The sequence below is a fragment of the Ovis aries genome, chromosome 4 (genome assembly GCF_016772045.2).
Source record: "Ovis aries strain OAR_USU_Benz2616 breed Rambouillet chromosome 4, ARS-UI_Ramb_v3.0, whole genome shotgun sequence".
NCBI classification, from domain to species: domain Eukaryota; kingdom Metazoa; phylum Chordata; class Mammalia; order Artiodactyla; family Bovidae; genus Ovis; species Ovis aries.
The window spans coordinates 53,005,533-53,027,665 of record NC_056057.1 but is presented as its reverse complement, the minus strand read 5'-3'; the positions used below and the strand labels follow the sequence as shown (position 1 = coordinate 53,027,665).

General features: G+C 40.0%; 1 protein-coding gene across 1 annotated transcript in view; it reads left to right on the top strand.

Annotated features, from left to right (window-relative positions):
• Positions 1 to 2,991: 2,991 nt before the first annotated feature.
• Positions 2,992 to 22,133, top strand: part of CAPZA2 (capping actin protein of muscle Z-line subunit alpha 2) — a 57,685-nt gene continuing 38,543 nt past the window's right edge. The window contains exon 1 of the mRNA XM_004007870.5: positions 2,992 to 3,039. Coding sequence (XP_004007919.2) covers positions 3,001 to 3,039 — 39 coding nt within the window. The 5' untranslated portion in view covers positions 2,992 to 3,000. The remainder of the gene's footprint in view (positions 3,040 to 22,133) is intronic.

Below are 22,133 nucleotides of genomic sequence, written 5' to 3'. Positions count from 1 at the left end.
TATTCTTGCCATCTCTTGTTAACATCTTTTGCTTCTGTTAGGTCCATACCGTTTCTGTCCTTTATTGTGCCCATCTTTGCATGAAATGTTCCCTTGGCATCTCTAATTTCTTGAAGAGATCGCTAGTCTTTCCCATTCTATTTTTTCCCTCTATTTCTTTGCATTGTTCACTTAGGAAAGCTTTCTTATCTCTCCTTGCTATTACTGGGAATTCTGCATTCAGATGAATATATCTTTCCTTTCTCCTTTTTCTTTTTCTTCTCTTTTCTCAGCTATTTGTAAGGCCTCCTCAGACAACTATTTTGCCTTGTTCCATTTCTTTTCCTTGGGGATGGTTTTGGTCACCACCTCCTGTACAATGTTATGAACCTCCATCCAGAGTTCTTCAGACACTCTATCAGATCTGTACGATCATAAGGGATTTGATTTAGGTCATACCTGAATGGCCTACTGGTCTTCTGTACTTTCATCAATGTAAGTCTGAATTTTGCAATAAGGAGCTCATGATCTGAGCCACAGTTAGCTCCAGGTCTTGTTTTTTCTGACTGTATAGAGCTTCTCCATCCTCAGCTACAAAGAATATAATCCATCTGATTTCAGTACTGACTGTCTGGTGATGTCCATGTGTAGAGTTGTCTCTCGTGTTGTTGGAAATGGGTTTTTGCTATGACCAGTGAGTTCTTTTGGCAAAACTCCGTTAGTCTTTGCCCTGCTTCCTTTTGTACTCCAAGGCCAAACTTGCCTGTTACTCCAGGTATCTCTTGACTTCTTACTTTTTGCTTTCCAGATTCCACATATGATTGAAATTATATGGTATTTGTCTTTCTCTTTCTGACTTCCTTTACTTGGTATGATAATCTCTGCTGCTGCTGCTGCTGCTGCTAAGTCGCTTCAGTCGTGTCCGACTCTGTGTGACCCCATAGACGGCAGCCCACCAGGCTCCCCCGTCCCTGGGACTTTCCAGGCAAGAACACTGGAGTGGGTTGCCATTTCCTTCTCCAGTGCACGAAAGTGAAAAGTGAAAGTGAAGTCGTTCAGTGGTGTCCGACTCTTCGTGACCCCATGGACTGCAGCCCACCAGGCTCCTCCATCCATGGGAGTTTCCATGCAAGAGTGGGGTGCCATTGCTTTCTCCGATGATAATCTCTAGGTCCATCTATGTTGCCACAGATGGCACTATTTCATTCTCTTTTATGTTTGCATAATATTCCATTGTATGCATGTACCACATCTGGTTTATCCATTTATATGTCAATGGACATATAGTTTGCTTCCATATCTTGGCTATTGTAAATAATTATGCTATGAACATTGGAGTACATGCATCTTTTTGAATTAGAGGTTTCTCTGAATATATGCCCACAAGTGGTATTGCTGGGTCATATGGCAACTCTATTTTTAATTTTTTGAGGGACCTCCATACTGTTTTCCATAGTTGCTGCACCAATTTCCATTCCCTTTAACAGTGTAGGGAGTTCCCTGCTCCCCACATCCTGTCTAGCATTTGTTATTTGTAGACTTTCAAGTGATGGCCATTCTGACCAGTGTGAGTTATACCTCACTGTAGATTTGATTTGCATTTCTCTAATAATTAGTGATGTTGAGCATCTTTTTATGTACCTATTGGCCATGTGCATGTCTTCATTGCAGAAATGACATACATTTCATTTTTTGATTGGATTGTTTGGTTTCTTGTTATTGAGTTGTATGCCCTGTTTGTATATTTTGGAAATTAAGCCCTTGTCAGTTGCATAATTTGCAAATATTTTCTCCCAGTCTGTATCGAATATACTTTTTTATTGAGATATAATTGACTTGTAACATTGTGTTAGTTTTAGGTGTACAACAGAATGATTAAAGTATTAATTCCTATCTAAACTCTAAGGTATTGCTACTCAATCTGTGGTCTCCAGATGGGTAGCATTGACATTACCTGGGAGCTTGTTAGGAATACAGAGCCTGCAGCCCTATGCCAGACCTACTGAATCAGCAACTGCACTTTATAAAATTCCTAGCCAGTTTAAATACACAGCTTTGACTATATCTTCATCGCTTTCCAAACTTGAAGATTCAGAAGTAGATAATATATTGACAGACATCCAATAAAATTTGAAAACATAAGTAATTTTTTGATGTTGCTCAAATGTTTCATGGGAGAATACTTAAATTATATGTAATATTATAAATTATATTCATCGTTTATCCGAAATTCAATTTTTTACTGGGCTTTCCCATATTTAATCAGGCATTCCCTATTCAGAAGGGTAGGATCTATGTTTAACATAACTGTGTATTACGTTCGTTTAACGAAGAAGCAACAAATTTCTTCAGAACTGAGGTTTCTTTGGATTTTGCTAAACATTGTACATCTCCAGAGACCACAGTACCCGCCATCCACCCCGCACCCCCGCCCGAATGAGCGCGCGTGCGCTCACACACACACACACACACACACACACACACACACACACAATAAAGGACCAACAGTTATTTCTTTAATGAATATATCTGAACATCTTCCAATTATATACTGGGTTGTAAGTGCATATTTTAACTAACGTCGAATATTTTTCTCGTCACTAAAAAAAAAAATGTTTAAAAGCTATTTGTGCACTTGTTCACATTTTAGCTGGCAGAGTTCAGGACTTGATGGGAACATAATCAAGGGCTCAAAATGTACTCGTCGCAGACTGGGTCCATATGGTCCAACAGCGGGGAAAGAATTCTAAGCTCAGGATGCTGACAAGCCCGTAGCAGACGGCGGTAGGCAACGCCCCCCCATTCCCCGGCCGCGGAGACACCCGCGCACGCGCACAGCCGTCCTTCGGGCCCGTGGGCCGGGTGGAGGGAGGCGGGGCTCCCAGGGCGCGTGCGCGGGCGGCCTGGGCTGCGAGCCCCTCCCTTGGCGGGGGCGCGCAGCGAGGAGGACCGCACGGAAAGGGGGAAGTCAGGTGCCCGCTACCGCCGCCGCCGCTACCGCGGTTTGTCGCCAGAAGAAAAATGGCGGATCTGGAGGAGCAGTTGTCTGATGAAGAGAAGGTAAGAGCCTCGGAGGCGGCGGAGCTAGTCGTTCGGGGAGCCAGTAGAGCCCCGCTGTATCGGCCCGAAGTCTGGTCGCCGGAGAAGGGCATTGGCCGGTGCCCTCGGCTGCCCTTCCTTCCCTTCTCCTCGCGGCGCCCGAGTGCCTGCCCCTGTCAGTCACCCGAGGCCGCGCGGGGGCAGGTCTCCGCCGGGCCTGCTCGCTCCGCTCCTTGTAGGGTGTGTGCTCCGAAAATAGGAAGCGCGAGCTGGGCGGCGGCGCTTGGCGCGACGGGCGGGGGCGGGGGCGGGGGGCGCGGAGGGCGGAGGCCGCCGGGGACCCTCTCCTGGCGCCTCGGCCGCGGGGCCCTGTGTCCGGGTCGGGAACTGCAGAAGGGTCTGGGTCCCGGCCTGGAAGCGGCCCAAGGACAGTACGCAGCCCGAAGGCCTGGCCGGGGTGAGGACTAAGGGGGAAAAATCGCTTAGGAAGCAGACCTTGACTTCTCTCTTCTACTCCCTCCTCCTGCTAGCAAAATGCTTCCTTTTCTAGGTTCTCTGGTTCTTTTTTTTCTCCTTTACCCGTGGAAGTCTTTTTTTTTTTTCTTTCTTTTCTTTTTCGTCTTTAGGTGTAGGCTCTGCAGTTCCCATGTTCCCCTGGAGGCAATGAAGTTGCTCCCAGAAAGACACCCCCCTCCCCCAGTTGTTTGCTACCCCTGTTGGCAGCAGCCCTCCTGGGGGCCGATTTGGTGGCGCCCCATTGTACTGCTAGACTTCTTCGGAAAACGGGAGATTGTGCAACTCCTTTTACTGTATCTTAGATGCTGTGACAGCATTGGAACCAGATGAACTACTTTAAGTTCTCAGGCATTTGAGGAAATCTGATCATTGAACTGGTTCTCTCGCGGTTTCATTTGGCCCCTGTGAGGTCCCACTCCCCAGTCTGTGTTTTGAGGGACAGGAGTACCCTACTAATTTTGAGTATTTCCTGGGAAGATCCTTAATCTTTCCCAAACTCAGAAGTAACTGACATAACTTTGAATAAGATAGTTACAGTTTTCGAAGTGTCCACTCTTAATTTAGTAAGGCTCATTTTCTTAAGCTTCAAAGCAGTACTGTCATATATGAAACAGACACATACTGGTGTTTAAGAAATCTTGTTGTAAGCCTAAGGATATTTTCGGTTGGAACGTTCTGCTCCAAGTGTTTTTATATCCTGTGTTCTTGTACCGAAATGTCATGTTATGTCTTCCCGTTGCAAACGTGCAGCAGTCAGCCTCATCATTAGTTTCGGAAAAAAAGTTGTTTTTTTCAATAACCTCTGTGCTCTTTGGTGAAAGTGATAATAAAACTACAAAGTGGGGCAACAAGGTTCTCCATAATTCACAGGCCTGTTAGGCAGATCCTTATGTATATAAAAGTTGCTGCGCACTATTCACATGTATGATATTGGTAAATAACCATAAATTGGTAACTGAAAATGTAAAGCAGGTGTGCATACACATTTAATATTAAGTAGTGGTAAAAAGTTTTTTGCAAAGGGATTGTCATGTTTTTCGTTCTGCTGTTGGTAAGTGGTGATTAGTAGCTCAGTTGACTAGAAATCTAGCTGAGGAGAGGAGTACTCAGTGTGGGAGTTAATATAGACCTGCCATGTGTTGTAAACGCCTAAAATAGCGAAGTTTTTTTCAAAATGAGATGTCACGATTTCTTATCTGGCGCTAAACTCCATAAAGTTGCGGGAATGAGGTGGGGGGGGGGTCTTATTTATGCATGCCCAACACCATGTTTTAAGAGTAGATGAATGAAAACTCATTTGAAGGAATTTCATGGGTTTGTTTTTACTTAGAGTTTTGTAAGACTATTCTGAAAATATTTTACCTATAAATTTCTGATTACTTTTTTTCGTGATTTAAGAAAAATATTAATTGTGGGATTAAATTCAAGTAACTGGTTAAGTGAAATTCTAACAGTCTTGTTACTTTATTTGTTTAAATGTTCTTTTTAATCTGTTGGAGAAGGACCCATCACATAGAATCGGAAATAGATTTAAGGTGATTTTTTAAAACTAATATTTGAATCATTTTACTTTTTTGCCACCTTGTTTGTAATTTTCAAGAATAAGTTTTTAATACTTCAGTGCTCTTGGAATTTCCGTTACTGATTGCAGATATAAGGAGGGAAACTGTTAAGACATGCAGTACTATGCTTTGTATATGCCTAACTCAGAAAATACTTTTAAATTGTAGTAAGTTTGAACTAGGTTTTATTACTGCTGCTGCTGCTGCTGCTAAGTCACTTCAGTCGTGTCCGACTCTGTGCGACCCCATAGACGGCAGCCCACCAGGCTCCCGTCCCTGGGATTCTCCAGGCAAGAACACAGGAGTGGGTTGCCATTTCCTTCTCCAATGCATGAAAGTGAAAAGTGAAAGTGAAGTCTAGGTTTTATTACTACTATTTCACAAAATAATTAAAATAAGTTTTGAAAAGCTTTAAGTTATTCACAGAAGGACACTTAAGTAGGCAGTACAAATGTACTATTTAAACCTTAGTTTGTCTGAATCAAAAGTTGATACTCTTGTAACATTAGGCTTCCTTAACAATTGAGGGTGGATAAGTTTGTTTTTAGTTTGACAGCTTAATTTGAAAAAGGAGAAACAATAGTTCTGTTTGGTTTTAATAGAAATTGTAAATAACTAAATGTTAAATAGTGTTGGGTTTGAATTTTTTGATCATTTTAAAACAAAGTTTATTTTTCTTTGACACATTTAAAAGTTTCATGCTGCTGGTATAGTTTCATATATACCTTGTGGTAGGAAGCATTTTAGAAATTAGTCTAGAATAATATCTTTGCTTTTTCAATCATGTACAGTTGTTTCTTGAGGATGCTGTGAAATTAATAACTTTTTCTCCTTTGGCTACTAGGTTAATAGGGAAGAAAATTATTTGAAGAAGCACAGTGAAGTTCTTTAAAGTTAATTGCTGTGGTGTGTCCTATAGACCTTTTTACATAGTTACAGAAGCCCTAGGCCAGAACAGTTCCATGTTTCCATTCCTTAGTCAGCTACATTGTACGGAAAAGCATTCTGTGTGATTGAAATTATGTGAAATTGTGGTTGGTATAAGGGCTCAAATGAAAAGAACTACTTCCAAATTGCTCTCTCAATGAGAAATCCTGAAAGTCACTCCAGGCTTTGGAAAACGCCTTAGTTACTGACTCGGAAGGATCCACGGCCCCTAATTCACCCACCCCAGTGAGTAGAGTGATCCACTCTCATAACTTCAACTTTTGTAACTTTGTAGATGTGTCTCAAGTACATAGCTCAGCCCTGCTTCTCTCCTTAGCATTGGTCACACATTTTTATCTGCTGGTCCTACTCACAGTAGAGATGCTCACAGTTAAGGAGATGCTCAGATGGAACCTGTCTAAATAAACTCCCCTCTCTCTCCCCTTACCCAAAGCAGGGCAGATAAATACCCATCTCCTCCTGCTCATTTTTCTCTTTATGACGGTTCTCATTATTCAAGTCCCAGGTTTTTAATTTCAGGTTTATTTTAACTTTTTTCCTCCTTGTGCTCTCTGAACCTAACACTCGGTTTCCAAACCTTGTTTTTTCCATCAGAATATGTTTTATTCTAATTATTTTTTGCTTGAAAAATTAACTCACTTATATTAATATTTTATTTATAACCTCAGTTGACCAGACCATTAACAATTTATGAACTACTGTTGTTTAGTAACAAATTTTTATTGTATGAACAAAATGCAAATTGATTGTTCTGTGATTACACAGTTGAAGAAATAAATCTAAGGGAAGAAAAAGAGAAGAATGTCTCATGTCTGTTTTATTTGCCACTGCTGAACTTTTATTATAAACCGTCTAGACAGATCCCTCTATCTTCCTGCCATTTTTCTACTCCCCAGCTTTTAGTTGCTGGATTCCTCCATTGCTTTTATGAGGAGGCCCAACTCTTGAAAATGGTGTTCGTGCCCTTGTATTCCATTCTAACCTAAATAGTTCTGACATTTCCAATATATACTGTTATTTAATCATGCTGTGACTTCAAAGAGACCTGCATGCTAATCCGCATGTAGCACCTTGAGTTCATTGCTCAGTAGCCTCTGTTTACTCTAAAATGTGGGAATATATAATAGAAGGTTCATTCTCCATTAACTTCCTGTAAGTGTGACCGTTGCCTGGCATGTAGACACAATACATTTCAGTTCTTTTTCTCTGCTCCTGACTTACCTGCTTTGAGAATTGGTACTGCTCCCCAATTTCTCCCCTTTTTTGAAAAAATGAAAATATTACTCATCCTTCAAGATTTAGCTCAGCTCACTTGACTAGTTTTCTTTCTCCTGAAAGCTGTTTTCTCTTTCTTCTGAACCCTGTAACACGTCATTAGTGTTAAATAGAGTTTGGCATATTATTTGTTTACTTGGTTTTTTTCCCTTATATTCTATTGGAATTCCTTAGTGCAGAAATAATGCCATCTTTAGCATCTGTACAATATATGTGATGAGTACAGGAGTTCAATGAGTGAATGAAGAAAGGAGTCATGAATTCATAGAATTAAGGAAAAAAACATTATGAAAAGTAGCAGCATATAAAGTCAGGTTTCAGAGGGAAAATCTAGTATGCCCACATTTTTCACTTCTAAATAATGTTATAGATTTTGAAGAGTCAAATAGTTAAATGAAATTCCTGGTGCTCTTTGAGGTGCAGGTGGTGATATTGGCTACAGTTCAAATCACTTACACATGCTAAATATGAATATGCAGTTTATATACTTCTCCCTCATGCACAATCCTAATTGACCATAATTTGGCTTCAGAAGTGTTGTTTGTATGTAAAAACAAGGTAAGCTGCCAGTATATCTCATCATGCTGGGCTCAGTCTCTCAGTCGTCTCTGACGCTTTGTGACCCCATACACTGTAGCCCTCCAGGCTGCTCTGTCCGTGGGATTCTCCAGGCAAGAGTATTGGAGAGGGTTGCCATGCCTTCTCCAGGGGATCTTCCCACCCAGGGGTCCAACCTGCATCTCCTGTATTGCAAGTGAATTCTTTACTGCTGATCCACTGGGGAAGCCCCATATTTCGTCATAATTCATATAAAGTCAATATTGTTGTTATTAACTAAAACAGTAAATCAACCAATAAGCTATTAATGTAGAAATTATACATTCTTAATTCCATTCTGTAGGTGAATGAATCCTGTTTTTGCACCAATAAAATGTAAACATTCCTACAGCAAGCAGAAACTTGATAGTTGCTATAACATTCGTGGAGTTTTTCAGACTTTGCACACTAAAGCAAATTTGTAGTACTTTTCTGTACATTGAGGAATCATTCCTACATAAATGTTGAGGTAGGAGAGTCATATACATAGAGGGTAGTCATATAAGAGTAGTCATATACATAGAGCATTGCATTTTATAAGGATTTTTTAAAAAAATTTAATGTTACTTATTTACTTTTTGGCTGCACTGTGTGGCATACAGAATCTTAGATCCTCAACCGAGGATCGAATCCAAGCCCCTTGCAGTGGAAGCATGGGGTTTTAACAGCTGGACCACCGGGGAAGTCCTGCGCGTCGAGTTTTAGTGTCAGAACACAGTACATAAAAACACTCGGAGACTACGGAGTAGATTTTAAGGTTGAAAAGTATGATGGGGAAATTTGACTTGTGCTTCCGTGTTCTGACCTAAAAGCTTAATTGCCTGAAGCAGTAATTTATTGCAGGAGAGTCATATATATCAAAGAAAATAGGGGTTTCATAGAACCACTTGTAGTTGTCAAAAAAAGAATTTCATAAATTTTATTTTGAAGGATCTACTTTCTTTTAAGACACATGTTCTACTGTGAACCTATGGATGAGAACTTTTCTTGCTCGTTTTAGTTCACAGGTGTTGTACAATGTTCCTACTGAGAGTGAATGGAAATAATTTTTGTAAACTACCTGGAGGTAGTTTCATTCATTTATCAAATATAGTAATACCATTTTCATTGGTTTCACAACTCATCATTTTCCATATTTTAAAATCTCTGAAATCAAGCTGCATTGTACAATGCATGGCTTGTGAAACTGGTAGCATTTTTCCTTTTTCAGTGATCCATGAAATTATGCATCTTACATTGATTCTGAATCAGTGAAGCAAGGATATAATGCTATAAGAAACACACTGAAATCTAAACATGAAGGCGTTGGTCTCACTCATTCTTTGTATATCTAGTGTGGGTCAGCGGCAGAAGAGCCGTGATCAGTGAAGTCGTATAGTTTCAGGCTCTTGGAGAATTTCAGTCTAAATGTGGGTTTTCTGATATGATTCTTACACACAATGGAATATTATTTAGCCATGAGAAAGGAGGATAGCCTACCATCTGTGACAACAGGGATGGACCTTGAGCACCTTGTGCTAAGTGAAATAAGTGTAGATAAAGACAAGTACTGTACATTATCGCTTATATGTGGAATCTAAAAAAAGTCAAACCTGTTAAAACAGTAAAAGGTGGTTATCAGGGAATGTAGAGTAGGGGAGTAAGATAAGGGTACAAACTTACGAGTAGTAAATAAACCATAGTGAGTTGATCCTCAATATAATGAATATAGACAGTATTGTACTAAAATTATGTGACTGAATATTGCTTCAGTGGAAATCAAGGTACAGTATATAAATATATCCAAGTAACAGGCTGTACACCTTAAATCCACAAAACAGAGCATGTTAAATTTACCCTTCCCCTCAAAAAAAAGTCTTAGACTTTTTTTTTACCACTGTCCCCATAGCAGTGGGAAAGAAATGCAGTGAATACCATACTGGCTTTTAAAGGTCTCTTCCCTGACTCTTATCCCCCCTTCTCCTAAGAGACTCACTGCACTTCTGCTTAGATTTCCATTTTCTGAAGCAAGTTATATCTATAAACCTAATTTCAGAGGGAGCAGGGAAGAAGAGGAGAAATGCAGTATTTGTGAATAAATGAAACCATAGATTAAGTCTTATATTCATTGAAGACTGGTGATTTGGTTACCTGTTTGGTAGACACAATGTAAGACAATAGATAGATTCAGAGGTGAACTGGACATAGATAACATACATATTGCACAGAGTCAGAAAGCAGTACATTCTTGGAAATTCAGAAGATGGAAAGGTTATCTCTGCCTTGGAGGATGGTAGGCATCAGTTAGTGTACAAGCTCATGCTAGAGAGCACAACATAGGAAGAAAAATGGAAAAGTAGGAATGAGCAGGAAGTGTGACTTAAGTACATTTTTAAGTAAGAGATGAAAAGACAAACTGTGCTGTTAAACAGCACAGTTTCTCAGCCTCAGCACTATTCACTTTGGGGCCAGGTAACTCTTTGTTATGGGACTGTCCTGTGCATTTTAGGATGTTTGGGCATCCTTGGCCCATGTGGTCACAAATGTTTCCTTTAGTATGAAATCGCCCCTGGTTGAGAACCATGGGTCTAGAGAGATTGGAACTAGCTATTGAGACCAGTTGGGAAACTGACTTAAGTGTTAGGATGTGATTTAAAGTTGTTTTCACAAGTCACAGAGGGAAGAAAAGAAAATAATTGCTAACATTTCAGGGTTGGGATCAACAAGACATGGTGAGTGTAGAGAAAGGGAAAAATCAATGATAACTGTGAACATTAAAATCTGGTTGACTGAGAAGTGGAACCACCACTAACAGCTAAAGAAAACAGGAGAGAAGATGCACAGATTGGGGGAATAATAGTGAATTTTGTGTGGGTTCTGCTGAGTTTGAGGTGCTAGCAGAATGTCTCTGTAAACACCTAGCAGATATGGAAATATAGAAGGAGTTTGGACAGGAGATCAAGCCCAGAGATTTTATGTAGATTTGGAGATCCTCACTGTGGGTTCAAGAGAGGTGAGAGTAATCCTTTTAGGAGAACAAGTTCAGACATAGCAGAGGAGAGGACAGAAAGCATGTACTTTTGGATACTTTCATGTTAAGTCATAAAGAGGAGAGAAACTAGAAGGTGAGGAGTGACCTTTGAAGTAGCACAGGGTAGGTGCTCATCTCACAGAACCTGAGGGGAATTTCTAGGAGCAGTGCAGTATTGCAAAGGGATTAAAAAGGAATACAGGATTGAGAAGAGCCTTTGGCTTTAAGAGAAAGGGATGAGACACAAACAATATCTATTATGTCCCAGTATCTACTGTATTAATTACTCAATTAATTGTCAGAGCAACCTTATTATCCCTATCTTGCATATGCTAAAGCTGGTGCAGATGAGGTGGACTGTTTTAAGTGGTAGGTGTGAGATCATTAGTGACCTTTAAGAAAGCAGTTGAATAGCGTTATTGTCTACATTGTACTTCAATAATCTGACTCAAAGACATCCCTCCTCTTTGCATACCCTGGCCTATCTCTGTTCCCTTAGCACTTTGTACATACCTTTGTTGTAACATTTACCAATTTTAATAAGTGTCCTGATATTCTTATTTGCTGTGTTCTTCAGGTGCAGGCTTTGTGTCTTATGCTTCTTGGTAGTGGCAGTAAAGTGTATGGCATATAGTAGATCAGTGATGTCAACTCTGGCTGCACATTAGAATCATCTGGAGAATTTATAAACAAAGATGCATGCACAGACTTCACTCATAGGTGAGACCTGAGCATCTGTATTTTTTCAAAAAGAGCTTCCCAGATGATTTGAAGATGTCACCAGGATTGAATTTTACTGTATTAGGTACTCAGCAAATGTTGACTAAAGGATGAGAAGTGGAGACAGTAAGTATAAATTACTCTTTTTTCCTCCTGTGTTTGTCTTTTGATTAATTTTTAAGCTTTAAAAATTGACATATAATTTATAATATTTTATTAATTTGGGGTATACCATGTAGTGATACAGTATTTTTGTCACCATGATAAGTCTTGTCACCACAGACAGTTATTACAATATTATTCTCAATATTTCCTATGCTGCATATTCTATCCCTGTAGCTCACTTACTTTACAACTGGAAGTTTGTACATCTTTAATCTCCTTCTCCATTTAATTATATGTCATTTTTGAAAAAAATTCAGTAGAGAAACCCAAAAGAAAGAAGGAATGGATAGTACTTCATTTTTTCTATTTCATTTTAGGGATACTTTTTTTTTTTTTTAAGATAGAAAAGATTTAGGAGTGTTTGTGGGCTGGCAGGAATGATTCAGAAGAGAGAAAGAAATTGAAGGTTTAAGATAAATAATAGTTTGTATAACTTTCTCAGTTCATGATAATACCTACTTTGGATTCACAGGTTTCTTAATATTTTAAATAAGTGGTAAAAACATATTAAAAGAACTAGATGTTGAATTCAGTGGATGACCTAGTTGTAGATTAAGTGATATGGGCCCTCTTTTTAATTACCATTCAAAATGATTAATTATAAACGAAAAGGACTCGAAAATTTATCAAAACAAATTACCTCTTACGTATACTCAGTAAATGAGTCTATAACACAGACGTGCAATTGATGATCACTTGATCATAAACTATTTAAATAAATAACAATAGAGTTTTTTAAAAGCTACATTTTTTTACTTTTATTTTACTTTGAATTCTCAAAAAGGCATAGGAAGTTTTTAGAGAGTTATGGGATATAATGTCAAGTAACTCTTGTAGTTGAAGTAGGAAAATTCATAATAGCTTTTTAAAATTTTACTGCTGGTCTCTAAGGCGGTGACCCTTTTAGGGATCACATTCCTTGAGAATCAGGTGAAACCTATGATTCTTTTCTTCAGAAGACTGAATGCCTCAAATTTTGTATATATAGTCCCTTACAGGTCAGTAGGTACAATATCTGGCAGCCAGTCGTAGTCACTTGGGGAGATTTTCAGAAATAAGATTTGTAGGTCTCAGTCCTCTGGAAATTGATTCAGTAAGTCTGGAATGCAGTGTTAGAGCTCTCTCGCTCAGTTATGTCCAACTATTTGCCATCCCATGGACTTTGGCCCACCAGGCTCCTCTGTCTGTGGAATTTTCCAGGCAAGAATACTGGAGCTCGTTGCCATTTCCTTCTCCAGGGGATCTTCCCAACCCAGGGATTCAACCCTCGTCTCTTACCATCTCCTGCATTGGTAGGCGGATTCTTTACCACTGTGCTACCTGGGAATGGAACATGGAAATCTGTATTTTTTCAAAAACTGTGCCAGCAGCTCTACTAGGCATCTAGATTTGGGAAATCTCCACTCTAGCGTCTCTTGCCTTGATCAAGGAGGAGATGAGTATGTGGGGTAACGTCCGACATACAGAACTTAGAGGGGTTGTAGGTAGGGTTCTCAGACAGAATACAGGATGCCTAGTTAAGTTGACTTTAAGGTAATTTTTCATATAAGTGTTTCCTGTGCAGTTTACTTTGGAGCTCGTGTAGAGGGCAGGGCTGTCTGCCTCTAAATTTAACGGTTCTAGATAGCTATTTTTTGTGGTGTGCGTATGCTTTCATGCACGTGCACTGTCTGCTTTCTATACTTTTTATCTCCTTTTTCTCAATTGCTTAAATCTTTAAAACAATTTTTTTCAGCTTAATATATTTATATCTGCTTTGGAAACAGATTTAAATGGAAGAAGACTCCATTTCTTACTTAATAATTAATGTTTTCTTCAGGCAGTCAAAAGTCTCCTGGATTTTGCCTTAGTGTTTGTAAATATTTTGCCAATTCACAGTGCCCAGCAGAAGCATCAGAAAAATCTGGAGAACTCAGACACAGTCAGTTCAGTCGCTCAGTCGTGTCCGACTCTTTGCGACCCCATGAATCGTAGCACGCCAGACCTCCCTGTCCATCCCCAACTCCCGGAGTTCACTCAGACTCACGTCCATCGAGTCCGTGATGCCATCCAGCCATCTCATCCTCTGTCATCCCCTTCTCCTCCTGCCCCCAATCCCTCCCAGCATCAGAGTCTTTTCCAATGAGTCAACTTTTCACATGAGGTGGCCAAAGTACTGGAGCTTCAGCTTTAGCATCATTCCTTCCAAAGAAATCCCAGGGTTGATCTCCTTCAGAATGGACTGGTTGGATCTTCTTGCAGTCCCAGGGACCCTCAAGAGTCTTCTCCAACACCACAGTTCAAAACAATCAATTCTTTGGTGCTCAGCTTTCTTCACAGTCCGACTCTCACATCCATACATGACCACTGGAAAAACCATAGCCTTGACTAGATGGACCTTTGTTGGCAAAGTCATGTCTCTGCTTTTGAATATGCTCTCTAGGTTGGTCATAACTTTCCTTCCAAGGAGTAAGCGTCTTTTAATTTCATGGCTGCAGTCACCATCTGCAGTGATTTTGGAGCCCAAAATAATAAAGTCTGACACTGTTTCCAGTGTTTCCCCATCTATTTCCCATGAAGTGATGGGACCAGATGCCATGATCTTCGTTTTCTGACTGTTGAGCTTTAAGCCAGCTTTCATAGACACAAGTTACCATTAATTTTGCCAACAGCTTTTATAAATTGTACCAATAGTTGATTGACAACGCATGGTAAATTCCCCACTCTATTGTACTTTCCTGTTCTAGCTGGTAATCACAGAGTTGCAGTAGCACTGCCAGATGCTCACCTCTTCCAGTAACAGATGTATTTTCAAGAGGCAGTGTAGGCCTAGGGAATCAAATCACTTCTATCCATGGCTGCTGCTGCTGCTCAGTCGCTTCAGTTATGTCCGACTCTGTGCAACCCCATAGACAGCAGCCCACCAGGTTCCACTGTCCTTGGGATCTTCCAGGCAAGAACACTGGAGTGGGTTGCCATTTCCTTCTCCAATGCATGAAAGTGAAAAGTGAAAGTAAAGTCGCTCAGTCCTGTCAGTCGTGTCCGACTCTTCGAAACCCCATGGACTGCAGCCCACCGGGCTCCTCTGTCCATGGGGTTTTCCAGGCAAGAGTACTGGAATGGAGTGCCATTGCCTTCTCTTCTATCCATGGCATTTCACCACGAAGCTTGGCTTCACCCGAGTAGGGTGCTTTCTATACACTAATAGACTGACAGAGTCAAGGACTGCAAAGCAGAAAGCTACGTATGGAATTTATCAGCCCATTTACCCTTTCTTCTCCTTCCCTGAGAATTTCTTCAGGTTTATTCAGTAGTGTAGATAAGATGGTAGGTTTTAAGAGTATAGTCCTAAAACTGTAGTCCAGGTAACACTTAATGTGTTGTACTGTACTCATTGTACTCAATGTGTTCTTAGAGGTCACCCAAGACAGCAATTCAGTATTCTGTTGATATTTGTTTAGATCATTAATCTATGCCCTACTGTTGCCAAGGGTTTTGATCACAGCTTCCTATACCAAATGTGCTTATCTTCCATTTGTATCTGTTGCAGCATTGAAAGTACCAAGGAATTAGGAATTCCTTTAGAAAAGTGAGCCATCCTTGCTCCATGGGTTTAACCAGAAGTAGTCCTTTTTCTAGGTGTTGTGACTGATCTCTTTCCATCACTGTGGCAGTTTTGGCTTCTACACATACTGGTCCAACATAATGTGCAGGTGCCACATAATTCATCAGTATTATTTGTTTTGCTCATAACATAGTCTCTTAGTCAAATTGAAAAATGTTCAGAGAAACTGATTTCTGTCTAGGCTCAAGCTGTGGAAGGCACTGCACAATTTGAGGGGCTTCCGCTTCTCTCTCTTGCCTGCAGCGCGTGAGGAACGATTTGTGCAGGCAGCTTCCCAGCATTAACACAGCGCTTCTTTCACTGGGAGGCCCCTCTGGTCCGGGTGACTATCTACTGACGTTCACAAAGAGAAGGTGATGGGTGGTGGAGAGTAGCAGAGAATTTCCTGTAAGATTTATCAGAATGAATAGTATTTTTACTCAGTGGAAAAGATAGCATTCCCTCCTTTCTAGGAAAAGGCTTTGGTAAATTCTAAGAATAGTGGAATCAACTTAATTTGATATGATTTTGAAAGATGAATATCCTTACTTTTCCCTTGTCTGAACGATTTAATGCTTTACAACCAAACTCCGTCCATTTTCTTCAGATATTTGTGAGGATTATGGTCCGAAGAAGTTTGAGCAGATGGTACAGTGTTCTTTTTGAGGAAGTCCTTCTAATTTGCTCTGTGGAAGACAGCTTCTCACTGCTTGTCCGTCTTGGGCTGTGCTGGGTCTGCACTGCTGCGTGGGCTCTTCTCCGGTTGTGGCGAGTGGCGGCTGCTCTCCAGTTGCAGTGTGCAGGCTCCTCTTGCTGCGGAGCATGGACTCGCGGGTGCCCTGGCTTCAGGAGTTGTGGAGCACAGGCTTAGTTGCCCCATGGCACGTGTGATCTTCCCAGACCAGGGATAGAACCCATGTCACCTCCATTGGCAGGAGGATTCTTTACCACTGAGCCATCAGGGAAGCCCCATTTCTCATTATTTAATAAACTAACTTTATCTTCTTATTTCTGAACTAGCAAATAGTTTTCTGTAGGTCAAGGAATAGAGAAGACTGAACGAGGTTGCCTAAAATTGTGAAAGAGCCTGTAATTCATCTTGCACTCCACTGGCCACATACACAAGACTTTCTCCAGTTACTCAGTCACCCAGTAGGGTTACAGTAATTCTGGAGATTTTGAAATGTTTAATCTACATCATCCAGTAATGGAAAATTCTGATCTTTGTTTTTATCTGAGAAGCCATGCAGCCATGAAATTGAAAGATGCTTGCTCCTTGGGAGAAAAGCTATGACCAACCTAGACAGCATATTAAAAAGCAGAGCCATTACTTTGCCAACAAAGGTCCATCTAGTCAAAGATGCTTTTTCCAGTAATCATGTATGAATGTGAGAGTTGGACTGTAAAGAAAGCTGAGGGCCAAAGAATTGATGCTTTTGAACTGTGATGTTGTAGAAGACTTTTGAGAGTCCTTGGACTGCAAGGAGATCCAACCAGTCCATCCTAAAGGAAATCAGTCCTGAATGTTCATTGGAAGGACTGATGCTGAAGCTGAAACTCCAGTATTTTGGCCACCTGATGCAGAGAACTGACTCATTGGAAAAGACCCTGATGCTGGGAAAGAATGAAGGCGGAAGGTGAAGGAGACAACAGAGGATGATGGTTGGATGGCATTACCGACTCAATGGATATGAGTTTGAGCAAAGTCCGGGAGTTGGTGATGGCCAGGGAGGCCTGGCGTGCTGCAGTCCATGGGGTCGCAAGAGTTGGACACAACTGAGCAACTGAACTAAACTGAGAAGTTTATTGATGTAAGCTTGTAGTTATTCTTAAATAAAAATTCATGTCCTAGGAATTTCAGAGCTCTTTTTTCACGAGATTTGATTTGTATTTTTTTTTATTCCTATAAAAGAACTTTGTTTTCTGCAGCCGTTGTCAGCCTGTTTTTAATGTTGTAAGTATAACTGTCAAACTTACCCTTACTTCAGATCCGTGGAGCATGGAAAACATGCTTGTGAATTTATGTCTCAAATAAAAATAGAGAAGCTATATGAAGAATCTCATGCCCTTCTAATGTTGGAACTGTATGTCAGCTTATTTGCTTGTTTAAAATATTGTTTTGGCCAAAAAGTTCATTTGGGTTTTTCCTTATGCTGTTACAGAAAAACCTGAATAAACTTTTGGGCTAGTCAAATATATTTTAAATAACTGAATTCCTTGCTTCTCAATCCCCAATTAACATCTGACATTCAGGCTTCCTAGAGAAGCGAGATCCTGTTTATCAGCCTCATCTTCACTGTGTTGATGAGGGAGGGGTTCATGCTATAGGCCTATAGGGATGGCTGAACACACAACCCCTGACACTGAAGAGATGAGATGGATAGCAGTCTATTAATACATATACTCAACATCCCAGGAGATGGGGACATACTTGAGGGAACAGAGTGAATGAGCAGAGGCCATGGAGGCAAACTGCAGTATCAAGAGGCTAGAGTGATCCCTGGCTTCAGCAGGAGGGTGTGATTGACTAGTTTGAATAATTCCGCAGGCTGGCAGGGAACTGAAGCCCACTACTCAGGGATAAGCAGGAACTGTGTCTGTTCCCTATGGTAGAGGGTCTTCTGGCTAGAAACCTTATCTGCAGGAGCAGACTGAGCATGGGAACTTGGGGTCAGGCTATTCCGGGTCCTCCTGTTTTTCCCCTAATCACGGCGCACATAAAACGGGCTTTAATTTTAGCCTTTATACTGCAGTTCTCAGTAGTAGTACTAATGCTTTATCAAAAGCATATGCTAATGATTGCTGTACTAAATACGTCAGGGTGTTTTAAAAGCATAATCTGATCTTTGAGATTTTCTTTCTATGTGACCTTTTCTTCTGATAATATGCAAGGTTTAAGATATTCTGCTGCAGGCGAATGGATAAGAAACCTGTGGTACATATACTCAATGGATTATTACTCAGCCATTAAAAAGAATACATTTGAATCCATTCTAATGAGGTGGATAAAACTGGAGCCTATTATGCAGAGTGAAGTAAGCCAGAAAGAAAAACACCAATACAATATACTAACATATATATGTGGAATTTAGAAAGATGGTAATGATAACCCTGTATGCGAGACAGCAAAAGAGACATAGATGTATAGAATACACTTTTGGACTCTGTGGAAGAGGGAGATGGTAGGATGATTTGAGAGAATGGCATTGAAACATGTATAATATCATATAAGAAACGAATCGCCAGTCTAGGTTCAATGCAGGATACAGGATGCTTGGGGTTGGTGCACTGAGATGACCCAGAGGGATGGTATGGGGAGGGAGGAGGGCGGGGGATTCAGGCTGGGGAACACGTGTATACCTATGGCAGATTCATGTGGATGTATGGCAAAACCAATACAGTATTGTAAAAGTAAAATAAAGTAAAATTTTAATAATAATAATAATAAAGGCTTCTAGCTAAAAAAAAAAAAAAAAGATATTCTGCTGCTGTGTACAATTTAATCATAGTAGATAAAAGGTGACCAAAACATATATGCAGTGATGTGGAGGCATGAGAGATGAGAGTTCTCATCTGAAAGAGAGAATGGAGTAGTGAGACTTCAGTGCTGTGTATATGTGGGATGTTGTAGGAGCTAGGAAGTAGCATAAAAAGGTAATAGCTGTTAATTGAGTGCATACTCTGTGCCAAGTGCTTTTCTAAATGCATTATCTCACTGCAAGTGAGGAAACTGACTTTAATATGTTTTTGGTCGTGTAAGTAAGAGTCAGTGGAGCTGTAGTCTGCGTATATACAGTCTTATTTAGGGTTTATGCTGTTAACAGTACATTTTACAGCCTTCAGATTTAGAAAGCCTTATATGTCATGCTAAAGACTTTAGACTTTACCTTGTTGGCAATGGGCAACTATTAGATGATTTAAACAGAAAAAAAAACGATAGGAATTTTCATTGAAAAATACCTATCTGGTGGCAGAGTGGAAAATGACTTTTGGAGGTAAGACTGGAGGCAGGGCAGTTGTAACAATCCAGAAAGTGACTGAGTCTGAAAGAAATGGAATCAAAGAAAAGAAGATTAGATTTGAGAGAGAGAGACACTCAATCATGTGGCTGACTGTGGGAGAAAAGGAAAAGTGTGGCATGTATCTGGGTGGTGCCAATAATTTTTATGACAAACAGAGGGAGTAGCTTTGGGTGAGACAAGTCTGAGATATCTTTGAGGCACTTGGTGGAGATTTCCAATAACTGAGTTATATTTAGAAAAGTGGATCTTGATCTTGAAAGAGGTTGTAATAGGTATATAGGTTTTACAGCTGTTGTTATGTATGATAATCGAAGTAGTGGAAGTAGAAGAGATTGTCCAAATATTTGGGATGTTTCTTCCGAACCATCATAGGAAGATTATGCTGTTTTGGGAGGCAGCTCCTAAAAGCCTTAGACTTCCTCTGAAGAATTCATTCAGATCCCAGTTCTGAATCTCTCATTTTTTTTCTTTTTTTTCATGAATTAAAAGTAGTAGCAGTTTTCTCAGAAGGTAGTTGTAGATAATATTTAATTTTATCTTACAGACACAAGCGTTTTAAAAGGTTAAGAAATAATGATGTATGTTATCTCCCTTAATTTGCTTATGAGAAATGGAGATTTACAGAAGTTAAAACCTGGGTGCAGACAAAAATCATTTGTCTTAGCTTAAATGAAAACCCACAGGTTAACTGTACATTGCTGTCACAGAACTCAGTTCAGTTCACTCAGTCGTGTCTGACTCTTTGCAACCCCATGAATCGCAGCACGCCAGGCCTCCCTGTCCATCACCAACTCCCGGAGTTCACTCAGATTCACGTCCATTGAGTCAGTGATGCCATCCAGCCATCTCATCCTCTGTCGTCCCCTTCTCCTCCTGCCCCCAATCTCTCCCAGCATCAAAGTCTTTTCCAATGAGTCAACTCTTCACATGAGGTGGCCAGAGTACTGGAGTTTCAGCTTTAGCATCATCCCTTCCAAAGAAATCCCAGGGTTGATCTCCTTCAGAATGGACTGGTTGGATCTCCTTGCAGTCCAAGGGACTCTCAAGAGTCTTCTCCAACACCACAGTTCAAAAGCATCAATTCTTCGGCGCTCAGCCTTCTTCACAGTCCAACTCTCACATCCATACATGACCACTGGAAAAACCATAGCCTTGGCTAACTAGGAACTAGCTTTTTCTTCCTATTGCACTGCTTTTTGAGGTGAGCAGAGTAGAAAGGGGAGGGATGAATTCCAGGGGAAGAGAAAGAATGTTGGTGTGCAGAAGTGAATGTACTGCAGGAAACACAGAAATGCATGGGCATAAGCCACCGTTGTGCCACTTTGGGCACAGAGAAGCATTTCACATGTAACTATGCTAATGCAAATGTATTTACTCTCTGCACTGCTGAAACTAATATTATTATTTATTCACCCAAGTTTACGTAGCTAATGAGTAGCAGAAATGAAAATCCAACTCATTCAATCTGACTCCAAAGATCATATACTCTACCACTTCTTGTATTAGTGTAAGTTTTTATGGTTTTGCATGTATGTTATTTGAAAATTAACTGTCCACATTACAGAACTGCATTAGCAATAACTCATAGAATGCTCATTTGACTGAAATACTACATTCCGTGACCATCCTAACTAAACAAATGAGAGTTTATTCTTGATTATAAATTTATTCATCATGTAGTACCTACCAAGTTTAGAATATAGGGTTGCTTGCTGATATTTTTAAATATTGAGACATTCTCGAGGAAGTTACATTTTTGCAGTTACTACCTGAATGCTGACTACTAAATGTATTAGACACTTTCAGAAGGATCTTTGAAATTTATTAAAAATTATGATGTGTTTTTCATATCCCAGATTGGAGGGGGAAAAAAAAAAAGAAAGTAACTCACATTGAAAAAAATAGTACTGAAAAGAGTTACTTTTCTTCTTTCTTTTATTTATTTGGTCCAGTGGGGAAGAGAATCCATTAAAAAAAAATAGCAGTAGGACGGTTTACTTATCCTTACGACAGTGTAATAAAAAATGAATCTCTATTCCATATCATACACAAAAGTCAATCTCAGGTGAGTTAATGGCCTAAATGTAAAGAGCAAAACTTTGAAGCTACAAAAAATATTAGAGAAAATTCCTGCAATTTTAGAGAAGGAATTTTTCCCCCCACTCTCTAAATACCTCACTGTGTTTAGGGCTGTGCAATGATCAAAATCAAGAAATTTCATATTGATACAGTATTAAACTCTCTCAATGAAGACCCTGTTCAGATTTCACCAATCCGTGGTGCAGGATCTAATCCAGGATCATATTGAACTTCGTTGTAGTGGCTCCCTGGTCTTTAATCTGTAACAGTTTCTCAGCACTTTTTTGTCCTTCATGAACTTACCACTTCAGAAGAGTGCAGGATAGTTACTTTGTGGACTCTACCTCGATTTCAGTCTATTTGACGTTTCCTCATGATTAGATCTGCCATGAATTTTTGGCAGGAACATAACAGAAGTGATCATGTCCTCAGTACATCTTACTGGGGGTCACATAATGTCGGTCTTTACTCTTAGGATAACTTAGATCATTTGGTAAAGGTGATGTGTAGCAAGTTTCTTCAGTGCAGAGTTACTGTTTATCCCTTCTTAGTTAAGTATTGTGTAGAAAGATTCCCTCACATTTTATAAATTATCCTTTTAGACTGTTACCAACTAATTTTAGCATCTGTGGATGATA